At 38.4% G+C, this 17,747-nt stretch overlaps 1 protein-coding gene across 10 annotated transcripts in view; it reads right to left on the minus strand.

Moving 5' to 3' along the window:
• Positions 1-17,747, minus strand: part of PDE7A (phosphodiesterase 7A) — a 119,109-nt gene that overhangs the window by 22,024 nt on the left and 79,338 nt on the right. For 7 of the 10 annotated variants that reach the window (XM_005288087.4, XM_065585650.1, XM_042845494.2 and 4 more), the window contains exon 3: positions 16,207-16,290. The exons of the other annotated variants lie outside the window; for them this stretch is intronic. In XM_005288087.4, coding sequence (XP_005288144.2) covers positions 16,207-16,290 — 84 coding nt within the window. The remainder of the gene's footprint in view (positions 1-16,206; positions 16,291-17,747) is intronic. 10 annotated transcript variants of the gene reach the window in all.

The raw sequence follows: 17,747 nt of genomic DNA on the forward strand, positions 1-17,747 counted from the left end.
GATGTTCCAGAGGAAAGCACAAGAAACCCTCAGATAGATAGATTATTCCATAATTGTGCACGGGAAAGTTTCTTCCTTACCACCTAAGTTTTAAACCTCGTTAATTTTATGTTTCAGCCGTCTGGTTCCACCTTGAATAGGGGGGAGCCCATTGCTTTTGAATCAGATCTCTCTTCTCCAATAAGTTTCCCAATGTCTTTTCTCTTTACATCATCTTATCAATGCACTTAGGCCTGCGATGCACTAAAAAATATTACATCTGAACAGCTGCTAACAATCATAATAACAGTCTATACTGAAGGTTTAAGGCCATTCATCATTGCATCAAGTAACTGTGATTAAACTTCCAAAGTTGGCAAACTTCTTCAGATGTGGTAAAATTTTGTAGTCCAGACTACGACCAAGACACTTGAATTCCTCAAAGCTGCTTCTGCACATGGAACTGGAAACATTTCAGATAGCTACCTCAGAACCTTGAACCTAAACTTTTTTTCTAGTAATCTAAATTTAGATTCCAGGTCCTCCCTTCTACATCTCCCTAAGTCACTACATAGCGCAACTACACAACTTTCTGCCCAGGATTCACTAGAAGTTTGCCTAGATATCCCAACATATCCAGTAGGAAAGTCATCAGTTGGCTCTGTCACCACATTTCAACCTATTAATATTTCTAATAATCAAATTTCCTGTCACCACATTTTGTGCCTCAGACCTGTAACCCATCTCCTGAAGCAATGCCAGTGCATGAGGAATAAGCCTCCTCTACCATTATTGGAAGTTAGCTTCCAGATAAGGGAATTTTTCCCCTCCTTCTTGGTCCTCCTCCCATCATAACACCAATTCTCCAATATTTACTTGAATGTGATATACACAGAATAACCATCTTAAAAGTACTCAAATTCAAATACGAAATCCAGGAATTTCAGGATAGTCCTTGGTAAAAGAACATATACTATGCATCAAAAAGCTGAGAATTCAGATCTCTTATAACAATTCAAACATTATTCCTAATCAATATACATAGCTGTGGCTATAGAACGTAACAGTTAACAAAGACACTTGTCATCCCACAAGCCAATGTGGCTATCTGTAATGGAAATGAGGTACTACCCTTTAAATTCATGTAACTTGATTCATTTAAAGGTAGCACAGCAGAAATGGGTCTTTGGGGGTATGTCTACACTGCATTGTAAACCCAGGTCTGTGGGACCCTAGCCCATGGATTCTGTTTGCAAGCCTGGGCTTAAGAAACCACAGTGCACTGTATGCCCATGTTTACAATTGCTGGACCTAAGTCTCACACCTGTGCTAACATATCCATGCTGCCCTACACAAACACTGACACAGATCTGCGGCTTGACCTCCATCCACACTGCAAAATGACAGGATTTGGACGCAAGTCACAGCAAGACTCAGGATCTTGAGTCTTGAGTGTTTGCTGACCCAAGCTGAATTGATTTGTTTGTGGCTAGAATGGGGACCTGGACTCAAACCTGAGTCAAAGCCCAGGCTTAGTGACATAGCCCAAGAAGGACGTAAATGAGGGCAACTAGGGGCCTTCAGGATGAACTCAAAGAGTATGTACAATACACAAGGGGCTGCATTGCGGAAAGCCAGGAGATGACTGTCTGAAAAGTCTGGCAAAGTGGTAGATGAGATTGGGAACAATGCTGGAGGTGATTGGGGCAATACAATGCTTGACAAAGGTGGATAAGAATTGAGGGACAGAATATTAGTTTTGAAGGTGATGACAAGAAGCTTAAACTTAATACAATATTGGATGTGAAGCCAAAAGGAGGAATTCAAGTAAGGGAGTTACATGATCAAAAAAGTAGACAAGGAACAGGAGTTTAAAAAGCATCATTTTGTATGCACTAAATGGGGGCACTGCATATGCCAGGGAGACCACAGAGGAATCAAGGCAGGTATGAGGCAGTGAATGAGAGATTTGGATGTCTGAATGGAAGGAAAAGAATGGGTCTTGGAGATGTGGAAAGAAAAAGGCTACAGGATTTGGAAATGGCCTGGATGTGTGGAGCAAGGGAGAGGAAAGTGTCAGAAATGACTCCCAGGTTGTGGGCCTTTGTTCCATGTACTGGTGAATTTGCCAGTATGTCATGTTTCTTCCTGCCTACTTAGGTCTCCCTCTCAGTTACTTTTATTAAAAAGAACAGGAGTACTTGTGGCACCTTAGAGACTAACAAATTTATTAGAGCATAAGCTTTCGTGGGCTGTAGCTGTAGCCCACGAAAGCTTATGCTCTAATAAATTTGTTAGTCTCTAAGGTGCCACAAGTACTCCTGTTCTTTTTGCGGATACAGACTAACACGGCTGCTACTCTGAAACTTTTATTAAAGAAGTCTTATATCCAAAATTGAGTGTATTTCAAGATTGTTCCCTGTTCATTGTTTTCTTTGAGATATTCAATACTTCATGTACTTTTGTTTCATAAACATCTTAATAATGGGAGCAATATCAATAGGGAAAGAAGAAAGACTTCTTTCAAAAATAAAAAAATTACTGCTCTGCTCAATGAAATTTTAGTATGTACGTACATACACCATTTTGTTAAACAGAAGTATCTATATTAGATAGTGCAAAGAGCTAGAGGAAAGTCAGCATTTTGGAATTCTGGACATATGTCAACAAATGTGTCTTTGTAGGGACATCAAAATATTATTCTTTTCTTCTTGTTAAAATTTCAGGTATTGAACGTGAAGGGATACATTAGACAAGATGTTCAGATCAAAGCATCTGCACAATCACAATTTAATATATCCAATCCACAATGTCCATGTCTTCAGTTTCAGCATTTTTAAATATCAGTATCTTTAGGGATGCATTTCTTTAAGCTCCCTTATGATGCATTAGAAAACATGTTAAACAGTGTTTTACACTAGTAAATCATTTTTTACAAAATTGAATCTGGTTGTCTTTAAAGAAAGAAGTGGGTCCTACGGTCGGATGTATTGTTTCAGAGCCCTCAGATGTCAAACACTGACCAGACAAGGAAACCAATATTACCTTAATTTTTGTGTCCTGTTTACCTCTTGCTCAGGGAACCAAGAACACAGGAATTGAACACCTTTAAATCTTCAAGATATTTTAAAATAACTTTACATTCTAGTTTGTTACTGACATTGTGCTGCTCCATGAAACCCAGGTGCTTTTGGGACCTATTTATTTATCCAGGCTCCTATATTGCCACCAACTACCATAACAAATAAGATATGCATTTATGGACTGTAGGAGGGAAGAAGTTAATGCTGTATCTAAAGTTACTTAGTGGTAATATCAAAATAAAGTATTAACCTGGGAGCATGTGTAATTCTGTGGGCAAGTTAATGATAGGTAAGGGAGGTGTCAGTGGATTCATAAAAATCTACCAAACTATAATTTCAGTGGTGTCACCTTCTGAGGCATGCCAGCAGAGATTTGCTGCCCAAGCTCACAGCTTCAGGTCCTCCAGTTGGTAGAAATTTTGATAATACAATGTTGTCAGAAATGGTTCGAGTTGGGTATAATTCAAAAGTCTCTTCTCCCATGAACGCAATGGTACTAAACACAACAAACCTAGACCAATTATGTAGATATGTATTAGAGAAAATGTTTAAAAATCAACTTTTTAAATTATACTTTAACACAGATATGTCAACCATGTAGCCTTCACAAAGTTAAATTGTGGCCCTTGACTGACTGTACTGTGTTATCAGTTAATGCTCAGAACATGATACCCAATTAATATTTTTTTAAGGGTTACAGATTACTATCAATGGAAGGAGTGCTTCAAGTTGATTTGTCATCATTGGAAAAAGTAAGCAGTTCAGTGGGACTGATTATCAGCTCTGTTTATTATGCCAAGAGTTGTAATGAGGCACTGGTTAAGATGTCAGCAGAAATCACTGGAATTTATCTGCAAATGGTGTGCACATAGTTATATAAAACATACATAAAATACTTTTGACTTCTAATTATTACAAAATCCTTATTTTTACTTTGGTCTTGACCATTTTTAGGCATCAATGGGGAGACAAAGAGTACCAACTAGCAGTTGAATCTTTGCAGAATATCACCATGGAGGAGTTGGTTAAACACAATGCCTGATTGTGCTATAAGAAGTGCACCCATAAACTGAACTTGGCAAGGTTGGAGAGGAAATACATGAGCATCAGGAAAAAGCTGAAGATGCTGGGACAAGAGCCAGCCGGGGTAGAGACTTGCCTTACAGTAAGTCCCATGGCACACATTTAGAGAACACCTGCTTCTTCTGTGGTAAGCCGGAAGCCTGAAGGCATCCATAAAGCGCAGTTTCAACACATGAGACAAGTGAAAAACTGCATGAAGCAGTCACTCTTAGAGAGAACTGTATGGAAAGTAAAGTGGGTGCACTGACCTAAAAGACACTTATGCATACAACACCGCATATCTCTTCGAGAGATGCACCAAGAATGTATGTGATGAGTTGCAACAAAAGGAAAAAGCAACAGAAACGAATACCGATTTTACTACTGCAACTCAGCTGGAGTTCATAAATTGCCTTTCAGAGGCACTAATGGATAGGAAAGTGGCAGCGATGACTGATGAAGAGGCTAAGTACAGAGAGATATTTGCTTTGAATGGGATTGAAGAGGAACAAATGCTTAGCATAAAGGCTCTTAGAGCACTTATGGAAGTTGAATTGAAATATGAACATTGTTTTTAGCAATTTATCCACAAAAATGAATAATAGTGCATACCTTAAAAGCTGGAAAAGACAAGGTGTTATAAAAAGCGGAAGAAAGCGCTGATGTCCCAGTGAAGAAGCTACTGTCTCATACTCACACAAAGGACAAGTTAATCACATACCTTGCGGAAAAAATGCTCCAGTATGTGGAGAATTGCTTGAAGAATTCCGTCATCACGTAGCACAATCAAGTTGCTGCTTCACACTGTTCGGCTGAGTTTCTTTGCAGTTCCCAAGATAAGGCTGACACTAAGGGCTGGTCTATACTAAAGCTGTATGTCAACCTAAGCTACACTAACTGTTACACTAAGTTACGTAACTGAAGTCGCCATAACTTAGGTCGACTTACAGCAGTGTCAACACCACGCTGTGTCGACAGGAGATGCTCTTCCGCCGACTTACCTTCCGCCTCTCGGGGAGGTGGAGTACAGATGTCGAAGAGAGAACGCTCTCCCATCGACTTAGCAGGTCTTCACCAGACCCGCTAAATCTACACTGCTGCACCGATCGCAGCAGTGCCGATTTAGCGGTAAGTATAGACAAATTAAAATTATCTTGCATGCCATCAATGGCACAGAGATGCTACTAAACTCCAGATTTTTGCACAAGACACAGATGTTCTAATGCCCTCTGTGAGACACTACCAAAGACATCTGCAAAATTTTGGTTTTGTGCTTGCTACTGGGAACAGAATTGCTGTTTATCCCTCAGGGATGTGTTCCTGTCACTGGGACCATTGTCACCACACTGCTAGGTTTCCATGCTCTGTCAGGGTGTGACCCTACTGGAAAGTTGGCTGGAAAGACCAAATTATCTTGCTGGAAGGTATTTGATTCAGCCTCCAAAGGCTCTCTCACTCTGAAGGTGCTCAGAATGTCTGATGCCATCACTGATGGAGGTCATAAAGGCCCTGGAGGCATTCACTTGCCGAGTTTACCATTTGAAGACCAACATTGTGACACTTGCAGAGTTACATTGATAGAGGTTTTCCAAGAAGCAGATAAATAGAGAAAAACTGCCACTAACAAGGGGTGTATATATACATGCTATCAAGAGGGCAAATTATCAAGCAATGGATTGGCTCCGGATGATTTAGCAAATCCAAAACTACCCTCCCCTATCAGACATGAACAGATCTTGGAGGATGGACTGATCACACCAGTGATGTGTGAAATACCACGTGCTCTCGAATCAATCCTTCAGCTAATTAAATGCTCATGTGCAAAGACCAGATGCTCACCACCCTGCAAACATTTGAAAAGCAGCCTGCCTTGTATGGAGATGTGAGAGTACGGTGTGGATGAAGATCGGTGTGACAATGTGTCTTAGTAGTGGTGCCCTAGATGGAGATGATACTGATGATGACGTTGATTAATAAATGTTTTCAGTTCCACATGTCAAGGCTCAATTCCTTAGGATTACCAAAGATCGATGTCTTTTATGTAAGCAATGCATCCCTGTGTTAAAGCAGAATTAAAAAACCATTGATTTTTAAACATTTTCTTGAATATGTATCTACATAATGATTCTAGCTTTGTCATGTTTGATACCATTGTGTTCACAGGAGAAAGGGCTTTCGACTGATATCAAACTCAACCGATTTCAACTGTACTATCAAGAATTCCACCAACTGGAGAACCTGGAGCTGGAGGCAGCAAGGGGGAAGCGAGTCCTTGCTGTCATGCCACAGAGGGTAACACCATTTAAATTATGATTCTGTAGATTTTTACCAATCAAATGACACCTCCCTTACCTTTCTATCAATAGCTTGTACATGTTGCTCCCAAACTATAAAATAAAATCCTAAAATTAAATGCTTAACTTGGAATCTTACAAAGACTGTTGTCACCAACAGAAAGAGGAACAGTTGGAACATTCATACTTGTGGATCAGAGTATGTAGCCCTCAAGAGTTATCTTTAAGTTACTCCAAGACCTATAAAGAATACCTTGCAGCTTCTGCTGTGGGGATCTTCAAAGGAAATCCTATCAAGGAGACTGGGGAAAGATTTTTTTTTGGTAGAAGTATTAATCTCTTAAATGTAGGGTTTATAGTGAATAGCAAACACTGCCCTTAACTACTCTGTGCTCTCCCCACTCATTTTTTGAAAGAATGAATTCTCTCTCTCTCTCTCTCTCTCTCTCACACACACACACACTCCCCTCCACTCCTATTATAAAACTGAGGAGAATACCACAAACTTTCTGATTAATACACGGATATCATATTTGAAAAGAGCACACTGTTTCATAGGCGAATTTCAATCTTGTTTAGAAAGTGTTTTGGAATAAAGATAACTTTACAGTTCTAGTACCAGAATTTAAATATAAGAGTTTATCATTTTACTACAGTCGACTAGACAGAGTTCTGTTATCAACATATCCCAATCACCAATCCAGTCTGATCAAAGATATTAGGAAATTCATCATTACCATCTTAAAACCAAACATAGTAAAAGATTAAAATATGCTTTGTTATTTAGCAATTCCTGGAAACCCAAAATGGCCTTTTTGTTTATACTGGCGCACAAAGCACTTTTAAATATATTTTTATATATGTTCAATATGTAAATGTCACATTGTTCTTTAAGTAACGTGAAAAAATTCCAAATTATTACATTTTTAACATTAAAGCTAAAAGATTAAAAGATAAAGAATTATTAATATCTTTAATATTTTTAGCTGTACTGATGTGACTATAAAAAGACCTTCACCTGTCATCCCACTTTTGATGTTCACTTTTGTTTACAGCACAGAAATGGAAAGATAGAAATGTTCTTTTTTTAAAAAGTGAACAATGCTGAAAATTGTTCAGTCACAGATGAAGTACTAATATGACTAACATGGCTTTGTGCAGCTTGACCTGGACCAGAAAGAAAAAAATAAATATTTACCAATGTTGATTTCCTACATCTCAGTATAACTGTTTATACAGAGGTAGTGCTGAGAGGTCCCAATTCAAGGATCACTGTTAGGCTTTGTCTACACTTACCCGGTAGTTCGGCGGCGAGCGATCGAACTTCTGGGTTCGACTTATCGCGTCTTGTCTGGACGCGATAAGTCGAACCCGGAAGTGCTCGCCGTCGACTGCGGTACTCCAGCTCGGCGAGAGGAGTACCGCGGAGTCGATGGGGGAGCCTGCCTGCCGCGTGTGGACCGAGGTAAGTTCGAACTAAGGTACTTCGAACTTCAGCTACGTTATTCACGTAGCTGAAGTTGCGTAGCTTAGTTCGAATTAGGGGGTTAGTGTAGACCTGGCCTTAGATACCATCAACATAAAAGGATGGCCCTCAACCTCAAAGAGCATACAAGCTAAGTATACAATAAGAGGTAACAGGAGGATAAAACAACTAAGGGTTGCACAAGGTAACAGATTCACAACATAGGGATTGTACCTCTTCACTGTAAATTAAATGCCAACTCTCCAATGGGAATTGATTGTATACCAACCCAAAATGTGCTAGACACTTAATACAATAACAAAGTTGGTTAAAATAGTAACTGAATGAAAAGTTCTCTAGATGACCCTATGCTTACAATAGGGATATCCTCTAAACTCTGTCTCCTCCACCCGTTCAGTTATGCCAAAGAGACCAAGACAGATATAAAACTGAAGAAATTAAACTTAGAATCAACCTTCAGTGCAACAATTCACAACGTAAGATCTAACTTGTAATCCTGTAACTGTGTATCTTCCCAGACATACCTCCGTCCACTGAACAAGGCAAAAGTCTAGACCAATATAGCATTCTGAGAACTAGATACCTGGAAGCAACTGCAGCTGAAATGGTAATTTTGAATCAATATCACCAGAAAGCATAAGAAAGACCAGGATACAGCTGCTTCAGTCAAACAAAAGACAAACACACAGGTTAGGCAAGCCCTCTGGCCAGGCAAGCTTCTTCAATACTTTTCCTGATGCACTGGACAATGGTCTGGAAGGCTTTTTCTTGGCAAAAGTTCAGAGAAAAGTTCTTGAGTGTCCTGGAACTTTTTAGTCCTATAAAAGTAGAACTATAGAGCCCTGAAGATAACACAGGTCCTTTCTCTTGCCTTTCTGTTGTTTTTTGCAGATGGCAACAGAACTAAGGTCCACATCATGGTTGACAGGGAAGGAGGACATGGTCTTAATAACTGCATAAACTTCTCATTATGAAACACCAACTAAGGAGTAGGGGGTGAGAAAAACCATACTTCCAGACAAAGTGAAGGCCATCAGGAAAATGGCTTTCAGAGTAAATCAGGGGAAGAGATCTCAAGGGTTCAAAGGAAATTAAATGAAGCTAGATTGTGGGCATACTCCCTATCAGAAGAGCCAGTTTAATTAATTTCAGTGATAGACCCACAGAACTAACTCTAGATCTTATACTAAAAAGTCTAAGAAAGTATAGACTCTGCTGAACAACGTATATGTGCCCTTTTTTGGGGGGGGAGGTGTAAAGAAAGGGACCCATTCCGAAACAGGTTCCTAGGAAGATACCCAGCAAAAGGAGCAGAAAATCTGACATTAGAAGGCTCTCAAAAAAGTTCCATGTTCTAAAAAAGATCTCAGGGTAGAAGCTGCCAATTAACTATGTCAGGGATATTATATTAATTCTAACTATTTTTGCTGGCTTCTTTAGAATAGGATTGTGCAGAGAAGGTGTTCAAAACGTAGAAGATTAATTAGGTTTTGTGACATGTATGACTCCATCCTCAAGCTCCATGGAGCAAGAGTCGAGAAATCTTCCCTTAAAAGAGGGAAAGTGAACTTTACCTTATTTATTTCAAATCTTCATAATCCAATTCTGGATTACTGTATGGGACACAACTTCCGACTGGCTCTTTCAACGAAAGACAGTTACTTAAAAAGTCTCCTGAATGCAAGACTTTTACTCTTCTGCACCCTTTCAGTACTTTTATTGGGAAAATAAAACATCATCATAACCTTTGATCACTCAGAAATCTTCCTGTGTGACCCCACTGATTGTGAACTTTACCCTAACTTCTTAATGGGGCACACACATGCAAGTTTACTTATTCCTAAAAGGTTTGGCTCATTCACTCTTCCATTTTCTCCAATGAAGAGGGGTTCCGAGGTTCTCCTATCTGTGTTTGATGCACCTTATCTCATCTTTGAGGATAGGAGAGATTAATTGGGGCATGTTGTGCAAAGGCCTATCTGTTTGTACCAGTTTTTCTTCCCATTTGCTTATTTTTATATATTTAAAAAGTCTTCAAAGCTTCTAGTAACATCCCAGGTTGACATAAACTAAGAGTTTAGAAAAGGCAGGTGATGTTTATAATTGAAAGCACCAAAGATGGGTTTAGATTGCTTAATTTTTAATAGAATGACGTTGCCACCCCTTTCTGGACATTGCTTATCTGGGGGTACAGCTCAGCAGGTGGACCGAAAGGAGTTCAGCTTCACCATCATGGCTGGAGACACATCCTATATCTGCTGCATCTTCAGAATCTGCCAAACCTTTGGGCCTTCATCATCCTGATCATGAAAGTTGCCTTCATCAGACCAGGGCAAAAAGAAGGAGACAAATTACACCATCACCTCCATCAGGTTTGGCTAAATCCTCATCAAATACCAAAGATGTGAACCTTGTACAGTAACTCCTCACTTAAAGTCATCCCGGTTAACGTTGTATCGTTGGTATGTTGCTGATCAGTTAGGGAACATGCTCATTTAAAGTTGTGCAATGCTCCGTTCTAACATTGTTTGGCAGCCGCCTGCTTTGTCCACTGCTTGCAGGGAAGAGCAGCCTGTTGCAGTAGCTGGTGGGGGCTTGTAACCGGCAGCCCCCCGCTCCCCTAAGTTCCCTGTGCTGCAGCCGCTCAGCAGGCTATCAATTGCAGGGGAGGTCAGCTGTCCCTCCCCACACTGTCATGTGCTGCTCCTGCCCTCTGCCTTGGAGCTGCTCCCAGAGACTCCTGCTTGCTGTGCAGGGGAGAAAAGGGGGGTGGGGGGGCTAATGTCCCCCTCCCCCCTGCTCCTGCACCCCGCTTACCTCTTCTCCATATAGAGCAGGGAGGGGACATGGACGGAGAGAGCCGGATAGAGCCTGGGGCAGCAGCTGCTGTCTCAACTTCCTGATCCACTTAAAAAGACAATGCACTTAAGAGTGGGTCAGCTTACTTAAAGGGGCAGTGTGCCTCTCTCTCTCTCTCCCTCCCACTCTGTTTGCTATGCTGTCTCCCCTCCCTCGTGTTCGTGCTGCCTTGTGTGAGAGGCTACATTAACAACGTGTTAACTCTGAGGGCTCAGCCGAGTGCTAGTTCATCATTAGGCAGCAAGGCATTTTCTGGGAAATATCCCTCCCTCTTCCACCCTCTAACTTCACCATCTCAACCAAGCTTCACAATCATCATAGCTGTGAACAGCATTAAATTGTTGTTTAAAACATACACACAGTATATATCTATATAATATATAGGTTTTTTGTCTGGTGAAAAAAATCTCTCTGGAACTTAACCCCCCTCCCACCATTTAAATGAATTCTTATGGGGATATTGGATTCGCTTAACATCATTTCGCTTAAAGTGACATTTTTCAGGAACATAACTACAACGTTAAGCGAGGAGTTACTGTATTACTGTTGTCACCTCCTCCCTCATGTTCCATTTTCTTTTAACACTTTGTTTCTCCTCTTTCCCATCTTCTTTTTATGCCTTCTGTCTCTGAAGAAATCTGTTTTAGCTGTCCAAGACAAATCCGCCTTTTGCAACTCTGATATGAACCTATGACCAGAAAGGAAAACTAAAAACAATGCCTTAAACAGAGTTGTCAGATCTCTGAGTGCTTGATAAGGCCACATGCTATGCCTTGCAATTTCCCAGCAGCTATTTTGCAAGCAAGAAAGCAAGAGAGAATACCATTTTCTTCCTCCCTTCATGTTTTGGTGTCTTGTTTTTACTTAAAGGGAAGAGAGTAAGATTTAAATAACAACCTCTGAAGACCATCTAAACTGACTTTCTTCTTACCAAAAAGGACAGTTAGTATCTCTGAGGCATATTAAAGGAAAAGACTACTTTCCAGAAAGATAGACAGTCATTTTGCTGTTCTCCTCTCCTCCCCGCAACTTCCAACTTTGAATGGGTCGTTCTGTCTGTGCCTACACTTCCAACCACACATGATCTAGAGCCCAGCTTAATTGATGAGTTAATGCTGACAGGGTAAAATACAATACTCAGATAGTGTAAATATTGTTATTATAAAACCAGAAATTTAAGAGTGAAGTGTAAAAGAAATCCAAACATATTAAGGTATGGAAATGCACAGTTAGGGCATCCAAACAAACTTAACTTGGTCCTATAATGACAACATGAGGAAAAAGAAGGTAAAATCTAATGTATCTTTAAAAGCGAGTTTAATCTAACCTAGGATCACAAAGACTAAAGTAAATAAATAAATAAATAAATACTGTTACTGCAGGGTGTCGCTAAAGGACAGAATTAAGGTTGTTTGGGTGCCCAGAAAGCCTTTTAATGGTTATGGACAAAGGGCAATCAATGCAGAAACTATTAGATCTATCAGACACTGAAAACCCATTTTAGGGATGGATAGTCACATCAAGCTAGTTTCACCTCATTCATCTCAGATTCCAGAGGGTCATGATAGGAAGTTGGCTTCTTGCCTAGATGAAGGAGCATCAGCTAAGGTAGAGCAAGATGTTCTCTCTTCCAAGACCTGGTGTTCTAAACAAGGATCTTTTCTAGGAATTTGGGACTCTAAAAGATAACATATGAGTGATCTTCAAAAAATGTCACCAGGACACCAAAGCAAAATCGATAGTGTAGTGTGTGTCAGAATGCAGGATCTTAATAAACTGGCCTCAAGGAGAATAAAATCCTGGAACATGTTATACAAATTAACTTCCACCAAGCACTTTGACAGGTTCTTGAAGATGGCTTTTTCTGACTGGGTTTCTTATGTCAGTGGAGGTGCAGTTGTAATAGGCATGTGTATCAATTAGCATCTTCACCACTTCATTCTTTAAGTTCCTAAGAAAAATGTGCAATCAGTAGCAAGTGTTGTACTTAGGTGTTTTTTTTTTAATTTGTTTGTTTGTTTGTTTGTTTATTCATTTTTCTTAATAGGAACAAGAGGAGATCCCAAGAGTTATTGGCCAATAAGTTTTACCTTAGTACTAGGTCAAACTGGTTGAAATGATAACAATTATAAATTGTTGAATTATAAAACATGATTATGTTCTGATAGGGATAAACAACAGCAGCTTCCCTACAGGAAAATTGTGCCTCTAAAACTGTTTGAATTCTTTGAACCTGTCAAGAAAAGAACAAGTAAAAGAACAAGTTGACAATTTGTTAAAAGGTTTGTTTTGAAGTCCAAATAAAATTCTTCACAAAAGACTATCAAAGAAACATAAGTTATCACAGGAAGTACTGGCACAGAACAAATTGGTTAACAGAAAAAACAAAGCAGTAATAAAAGGTCATCATGGCAAAAGATTAACAGTGGGACAATCCAAAGTTCTGAACTAGGACCAGTGTAATTATTTAATATGATATGGAAAAATGAGTAAGTAATGATAATGGCAAAATTTGCAGATGACAAAATGTAGGTTAGTTAATGCAAGAGAAGATGAGGAATATCAGAGAGGCCTAATGAAGCTAGTTGAATTGGCAACTCAAACTGGCAATTCAAATTCAATTTTGACAAATACAACCTTGAAAGAAATAATTGGGTCATACACATTGCTGAGTTCTAACTGATTAACCATTCAGGAAAAAGACCTGAATGTCACTGTGGATAGCTCAACCTTCAGAAGTTGTGAAAAAAGGAAACTAAAAACATTTGGATGGCTACAATGATAAGGAAAATAATTGTGAAACTATTATGATGCCTATGCATAAATCTGTGTTATGCCCTCACCTGATATACCATCTTCACTTCATTCCTCTTTTAGAAAAGGTCTGGCAATTCTTATATTCCATATATGTGAGTACTTTCCAAATCAAAAGCTCTTCTCACTACTTATCCTTGCAGTTTAAGCAGATTCAGAGGATTGATGCTAAAAACATGGTAGTCTCTTTAAAGTAAAGATTGGCTGTTTTTGAGCGGGATGTGAACCCAAGTCCACCTTCAGCCATGAAAGGTCAAATCAAACATTCAGATTTGGGGGGATGGAAGGAAACTTCTTGGGAGGGTGACAAAGGCACCCAGTGGCAACAGATGGATAGCGAATACAGCCTGTTTTCAAACATCTTTATTATAGAAAAATGAACTGGAATCTCTTCAAATTTGCCCAAGGCAAAAAGATGGCAAGCTTGTCTTCTCCTCTTGAATGGTAGTTTATATTCAATTGGGGAAATTTTTCAGGGTTTTCGTCATATGTGACGCTAAATACAGATATTCTTCCTACAAAATCCTCCTGGAATCCCAGAGAAAGAAAATGAGGGGGCTGAGAAGAAGAGGTCAAAACTAGTCTCCACCAGAGACTGAATTGGTGGTAAGATACAGTGCATCTTTGCTTGAAGAGGCTTAAGGGGGAAAAAACCCTGAACAGGACTGCAGAGAGGAAAGAAAGAAGGATTTACTTTCAATTGATACATGGCAGGATTACAAGTGAAGAAAAACCAGGCTGGAATCCACCCATTTGCAGGGGAATTATAGGGGAAAAAACTGTTCCATGGGGTAGGGGCCTGAAACAAAGTACAGCTTCCCATTTTGGCCTCACACCTGCATTCCTAGGAAGGGCTGGGGAATTGTGCACACAACAGTTGGCTCAAGAAAAAGTTGTAGCCAAGACATTTCTTGGTACCAAGTTTAATGTTACTAAAAGTTGGGTTCTCAGCCTCAGGGAGCAGAAGCTCTGATCGACAAATATTAGACTGATGACACAGTGATGAGCACAGTACATAAATCTAGATAGCAATGCCAGACAGAGGTGGCTTTTTTTAAACTATACCCTCTTTGTATCAATTTGTCTATAAGAACATGAAGAATGTCAATGACTTGCATTCATAAAATGTGTTTTAAAACTTAACATTAATAAATTGCGAATTATTTCTGCAATTTCTTATTTTGCTGAACATTGGGAGGATTACCAATTTTTAAAAGGAATGCTTTTGTGACAAAATCTAAATTCCCCTTCACTGGAGAATTCAGTACCTCATACTCTTCAAACTTTGTTTTCTCACTTGTTTTGTGTAACTTTAATAACTAGTTTTAAGGGTTTTAGACCACTAATTAGACCTACTTTAAAAATAAGTTAGTGCAATGGAGGGAATAACTGGAACAGGTTTTGGGTTTTTTTTTCTGCCACTGTCATTTAAGTCATTATAACAGCCACATTTTAATTAGAGCCAACAGAAGATTTTTTCCACCTTCTCCCATATTCACAGAACTGTACTGATATCTGTGACACTAATGTACATGGATACTTTGTAACAAGACATTTAAAATGCCTTTCATATTTGTACATTTAATTTATTAGTGATTTTTAAAGAGTTACAATTTAAATTACCTGCATATTTACTGAATGTTCATGTTATAGTGTATAAAAATAAATAATAATGACTATTTCTTATATAGCTGTTTTCATCAGTAGATCTCAAAAAGTTTCATAATCTTTCAACGTATTATCCTCACAATACCGTTGTGAGCTAGAGAATCATTATCATCCCCATTTTACACATGGAGAACAGAGGCGTAGAGAGGCTAAATGGCTTGCTCAAGGTCACACAGGAAGTCCATGGCAGAGAAGCAAACTGAACCTAAGTCTCCCACATCCTATGTCACTGCCCTAACCATTGGACTATCCTGTGGATACTGCAGCTTTTGTACCATAGTATTGGGATGTTTAATCATAAGAAAAATGGAGGGGGGGGGAGTCAAATTCTGACGGAAGTTTACAGTACTTTTTTTTAAAGACTAATTATGTTTCCTAACACATTTCCAATTAAACAAATTGTTTAAAAACTCATTATTTTCTTATGCTGCTTTAAGTTTCATTTTAGGTTTGATTCCCTCCCACCCACATTTTTCAGCATTATCTGCATGTGCTAAATTAATGGAGCCTTTCAAAAGATTAAGATCTCTTCAGGGACACTGAAACCTACTGCAGATCTTTTCAATTTTCATCCTATGTGTAAGGTCTCCACTTCCAGACCCATCTAACTCTTTGTAAAAGCTGGAAAAGTACTCTTCTTGTCTCTTCCAAGCAAATAATAAGTGCATCCATTGCTGGACACAAGATGATACCTCATTTCATTCAAAAACCTGTGTCTAGTCTTGATGTATTCATAAGTTTAAACTATACTTTTCAGAATATAAAGTAATATTGAGCATTGGGATTCTTCTGTACTATTTTTGGGATAACAAGGATGAAGTGGTGGAAAGATTTTTCTGAAAAGTTCAAGAATAGTTTCTTGTTACATAAGCAGCTAATAGCATTAATTTTTAGAGGCCCAGAAGTTAGAATTAATGGAAGCCTTCATGTATTTGTCATTTATCTGCTTTCAAATACTTACAGTGAAAAATACGGAAATCAACGTATGGATGAGAACCTCTTCTTTCTGTTTCAAATCCTGCCCGACTTCTTACTCGCACATCTCCTAGAAATAGGGTCAAGAGTGAAATAAGAGTGGAAGAGCAGCAGAGATAAAATGCAATTGAACATAGCTGCAAGGGATAAAAAGTCATGTTCTTAATGGAGTAGGGTTATTCATAGGATAAACCTACTCAATGCTTTTTGTTTTAGAGGTGATGTTTCAAAACAAAGTTTGAAGATTTGTTAAACATGCAACTGCATGCTTTTTGTCAACCTCTTTCCTGCCTAAACATATGTGGCCAAAAGCATTCAGATGAAATTAAAAACATTTGGCTACACCATTATGATAAAAAAATGCATCTTAATATGATAGGAAACAAGAATGTTAAAAGTTGATTTGTCCCTCAATTAACACATGAAGCAGGAATATTTGTATAGTTCAAAAGATTCAACTTTGAGAAACTGTAGCTTTTAGCAAATAAACTAGTTACCATCTGTTCTCATATTAAATAACAGAACATTTTCCCATTAGCATTTACTTAACTTGTGCTCAGCTGTTTGAACATTACACAAGAGCCTATTAAAATACCAAAACTCAGTATTAAAATTTTAAAGCATCAGTATGTTTCTACGTATTTGCTACTGCAACTTAAACAATTAACACTATACTGTATTTCTTAACATATTAGTTGATTTCTGCATTTGTGTTTTACCAATTGAAAGCTGATCACTGTAAGTAATTAATTCATTCATTGAAGAGACAAGAGAATTCACCTGAATTTTAAAAAATCCCTTTAGCTCTTACAAATAGGAGATCAATTTAATATTATGTTTGTCTCAAGTTTAATTCAATGTTAAAACATTAGAACATTCTCAGAATTGCTATATTTCCATTAATGAAATCCTGAATGTATATTACAGTCCTCTCTCCAAAGAGAGTAGTTTTCATGTAAGTCATAATTAGGGATTTAATGGGGATGACAAAGACTATAGTTTAAAAAATTGTGAGCACTAAAGAAAAATCTGTAGCTATTTAAATTCCTGTAACTGCCACCATTCCACTGTGTTGAAATTGTTTCATCTCTCCCTGTCTGCTTCTCCAACTAATTTATTCATAGTACTAAATTAAACACATTATTAAACCAAGTAGCAAATCACTTTACTAAGATTAGCATTGTAGCTGAAGATACAAAAATGTTGTGAATAGTAATACATTTAAAAGTATCCATCCTACAATACTATGTATGATGGATAGTTTTGCAGAAATTTTATACATTTAAACACTACTGTTTGGCTATACATATAATAATATACTAGTATCTTGAGAGGTACAATGTGTAAGTACTACAAAGATGAGGAGATCCAAGCACTCACTGTATATTATAATGAAGTATTTATATATTCACACAGTCTTGAGGGGTATGAAATGTTTTCAGTTATTTTTTCCTTATACACCTCTACCCCGATATAACGATGTCCTCAGGAGCCAAAAAATCTTACTGCGTTATTTTGAACTTGCTT

The sequence above is a fragment of the Chrysemys picta genome, chromosome 2, assembly GCF_011386835.1.
Source record: "Chrysemys picta bellii isolate R12L10 chromosome 2, ASM1138683v2, whole genome shotgun sequence".
NCBI lineage: Eukaryota > Metazoa > Chordata > Testudines > Emydidae > Chrysemys > Chrysemys picta.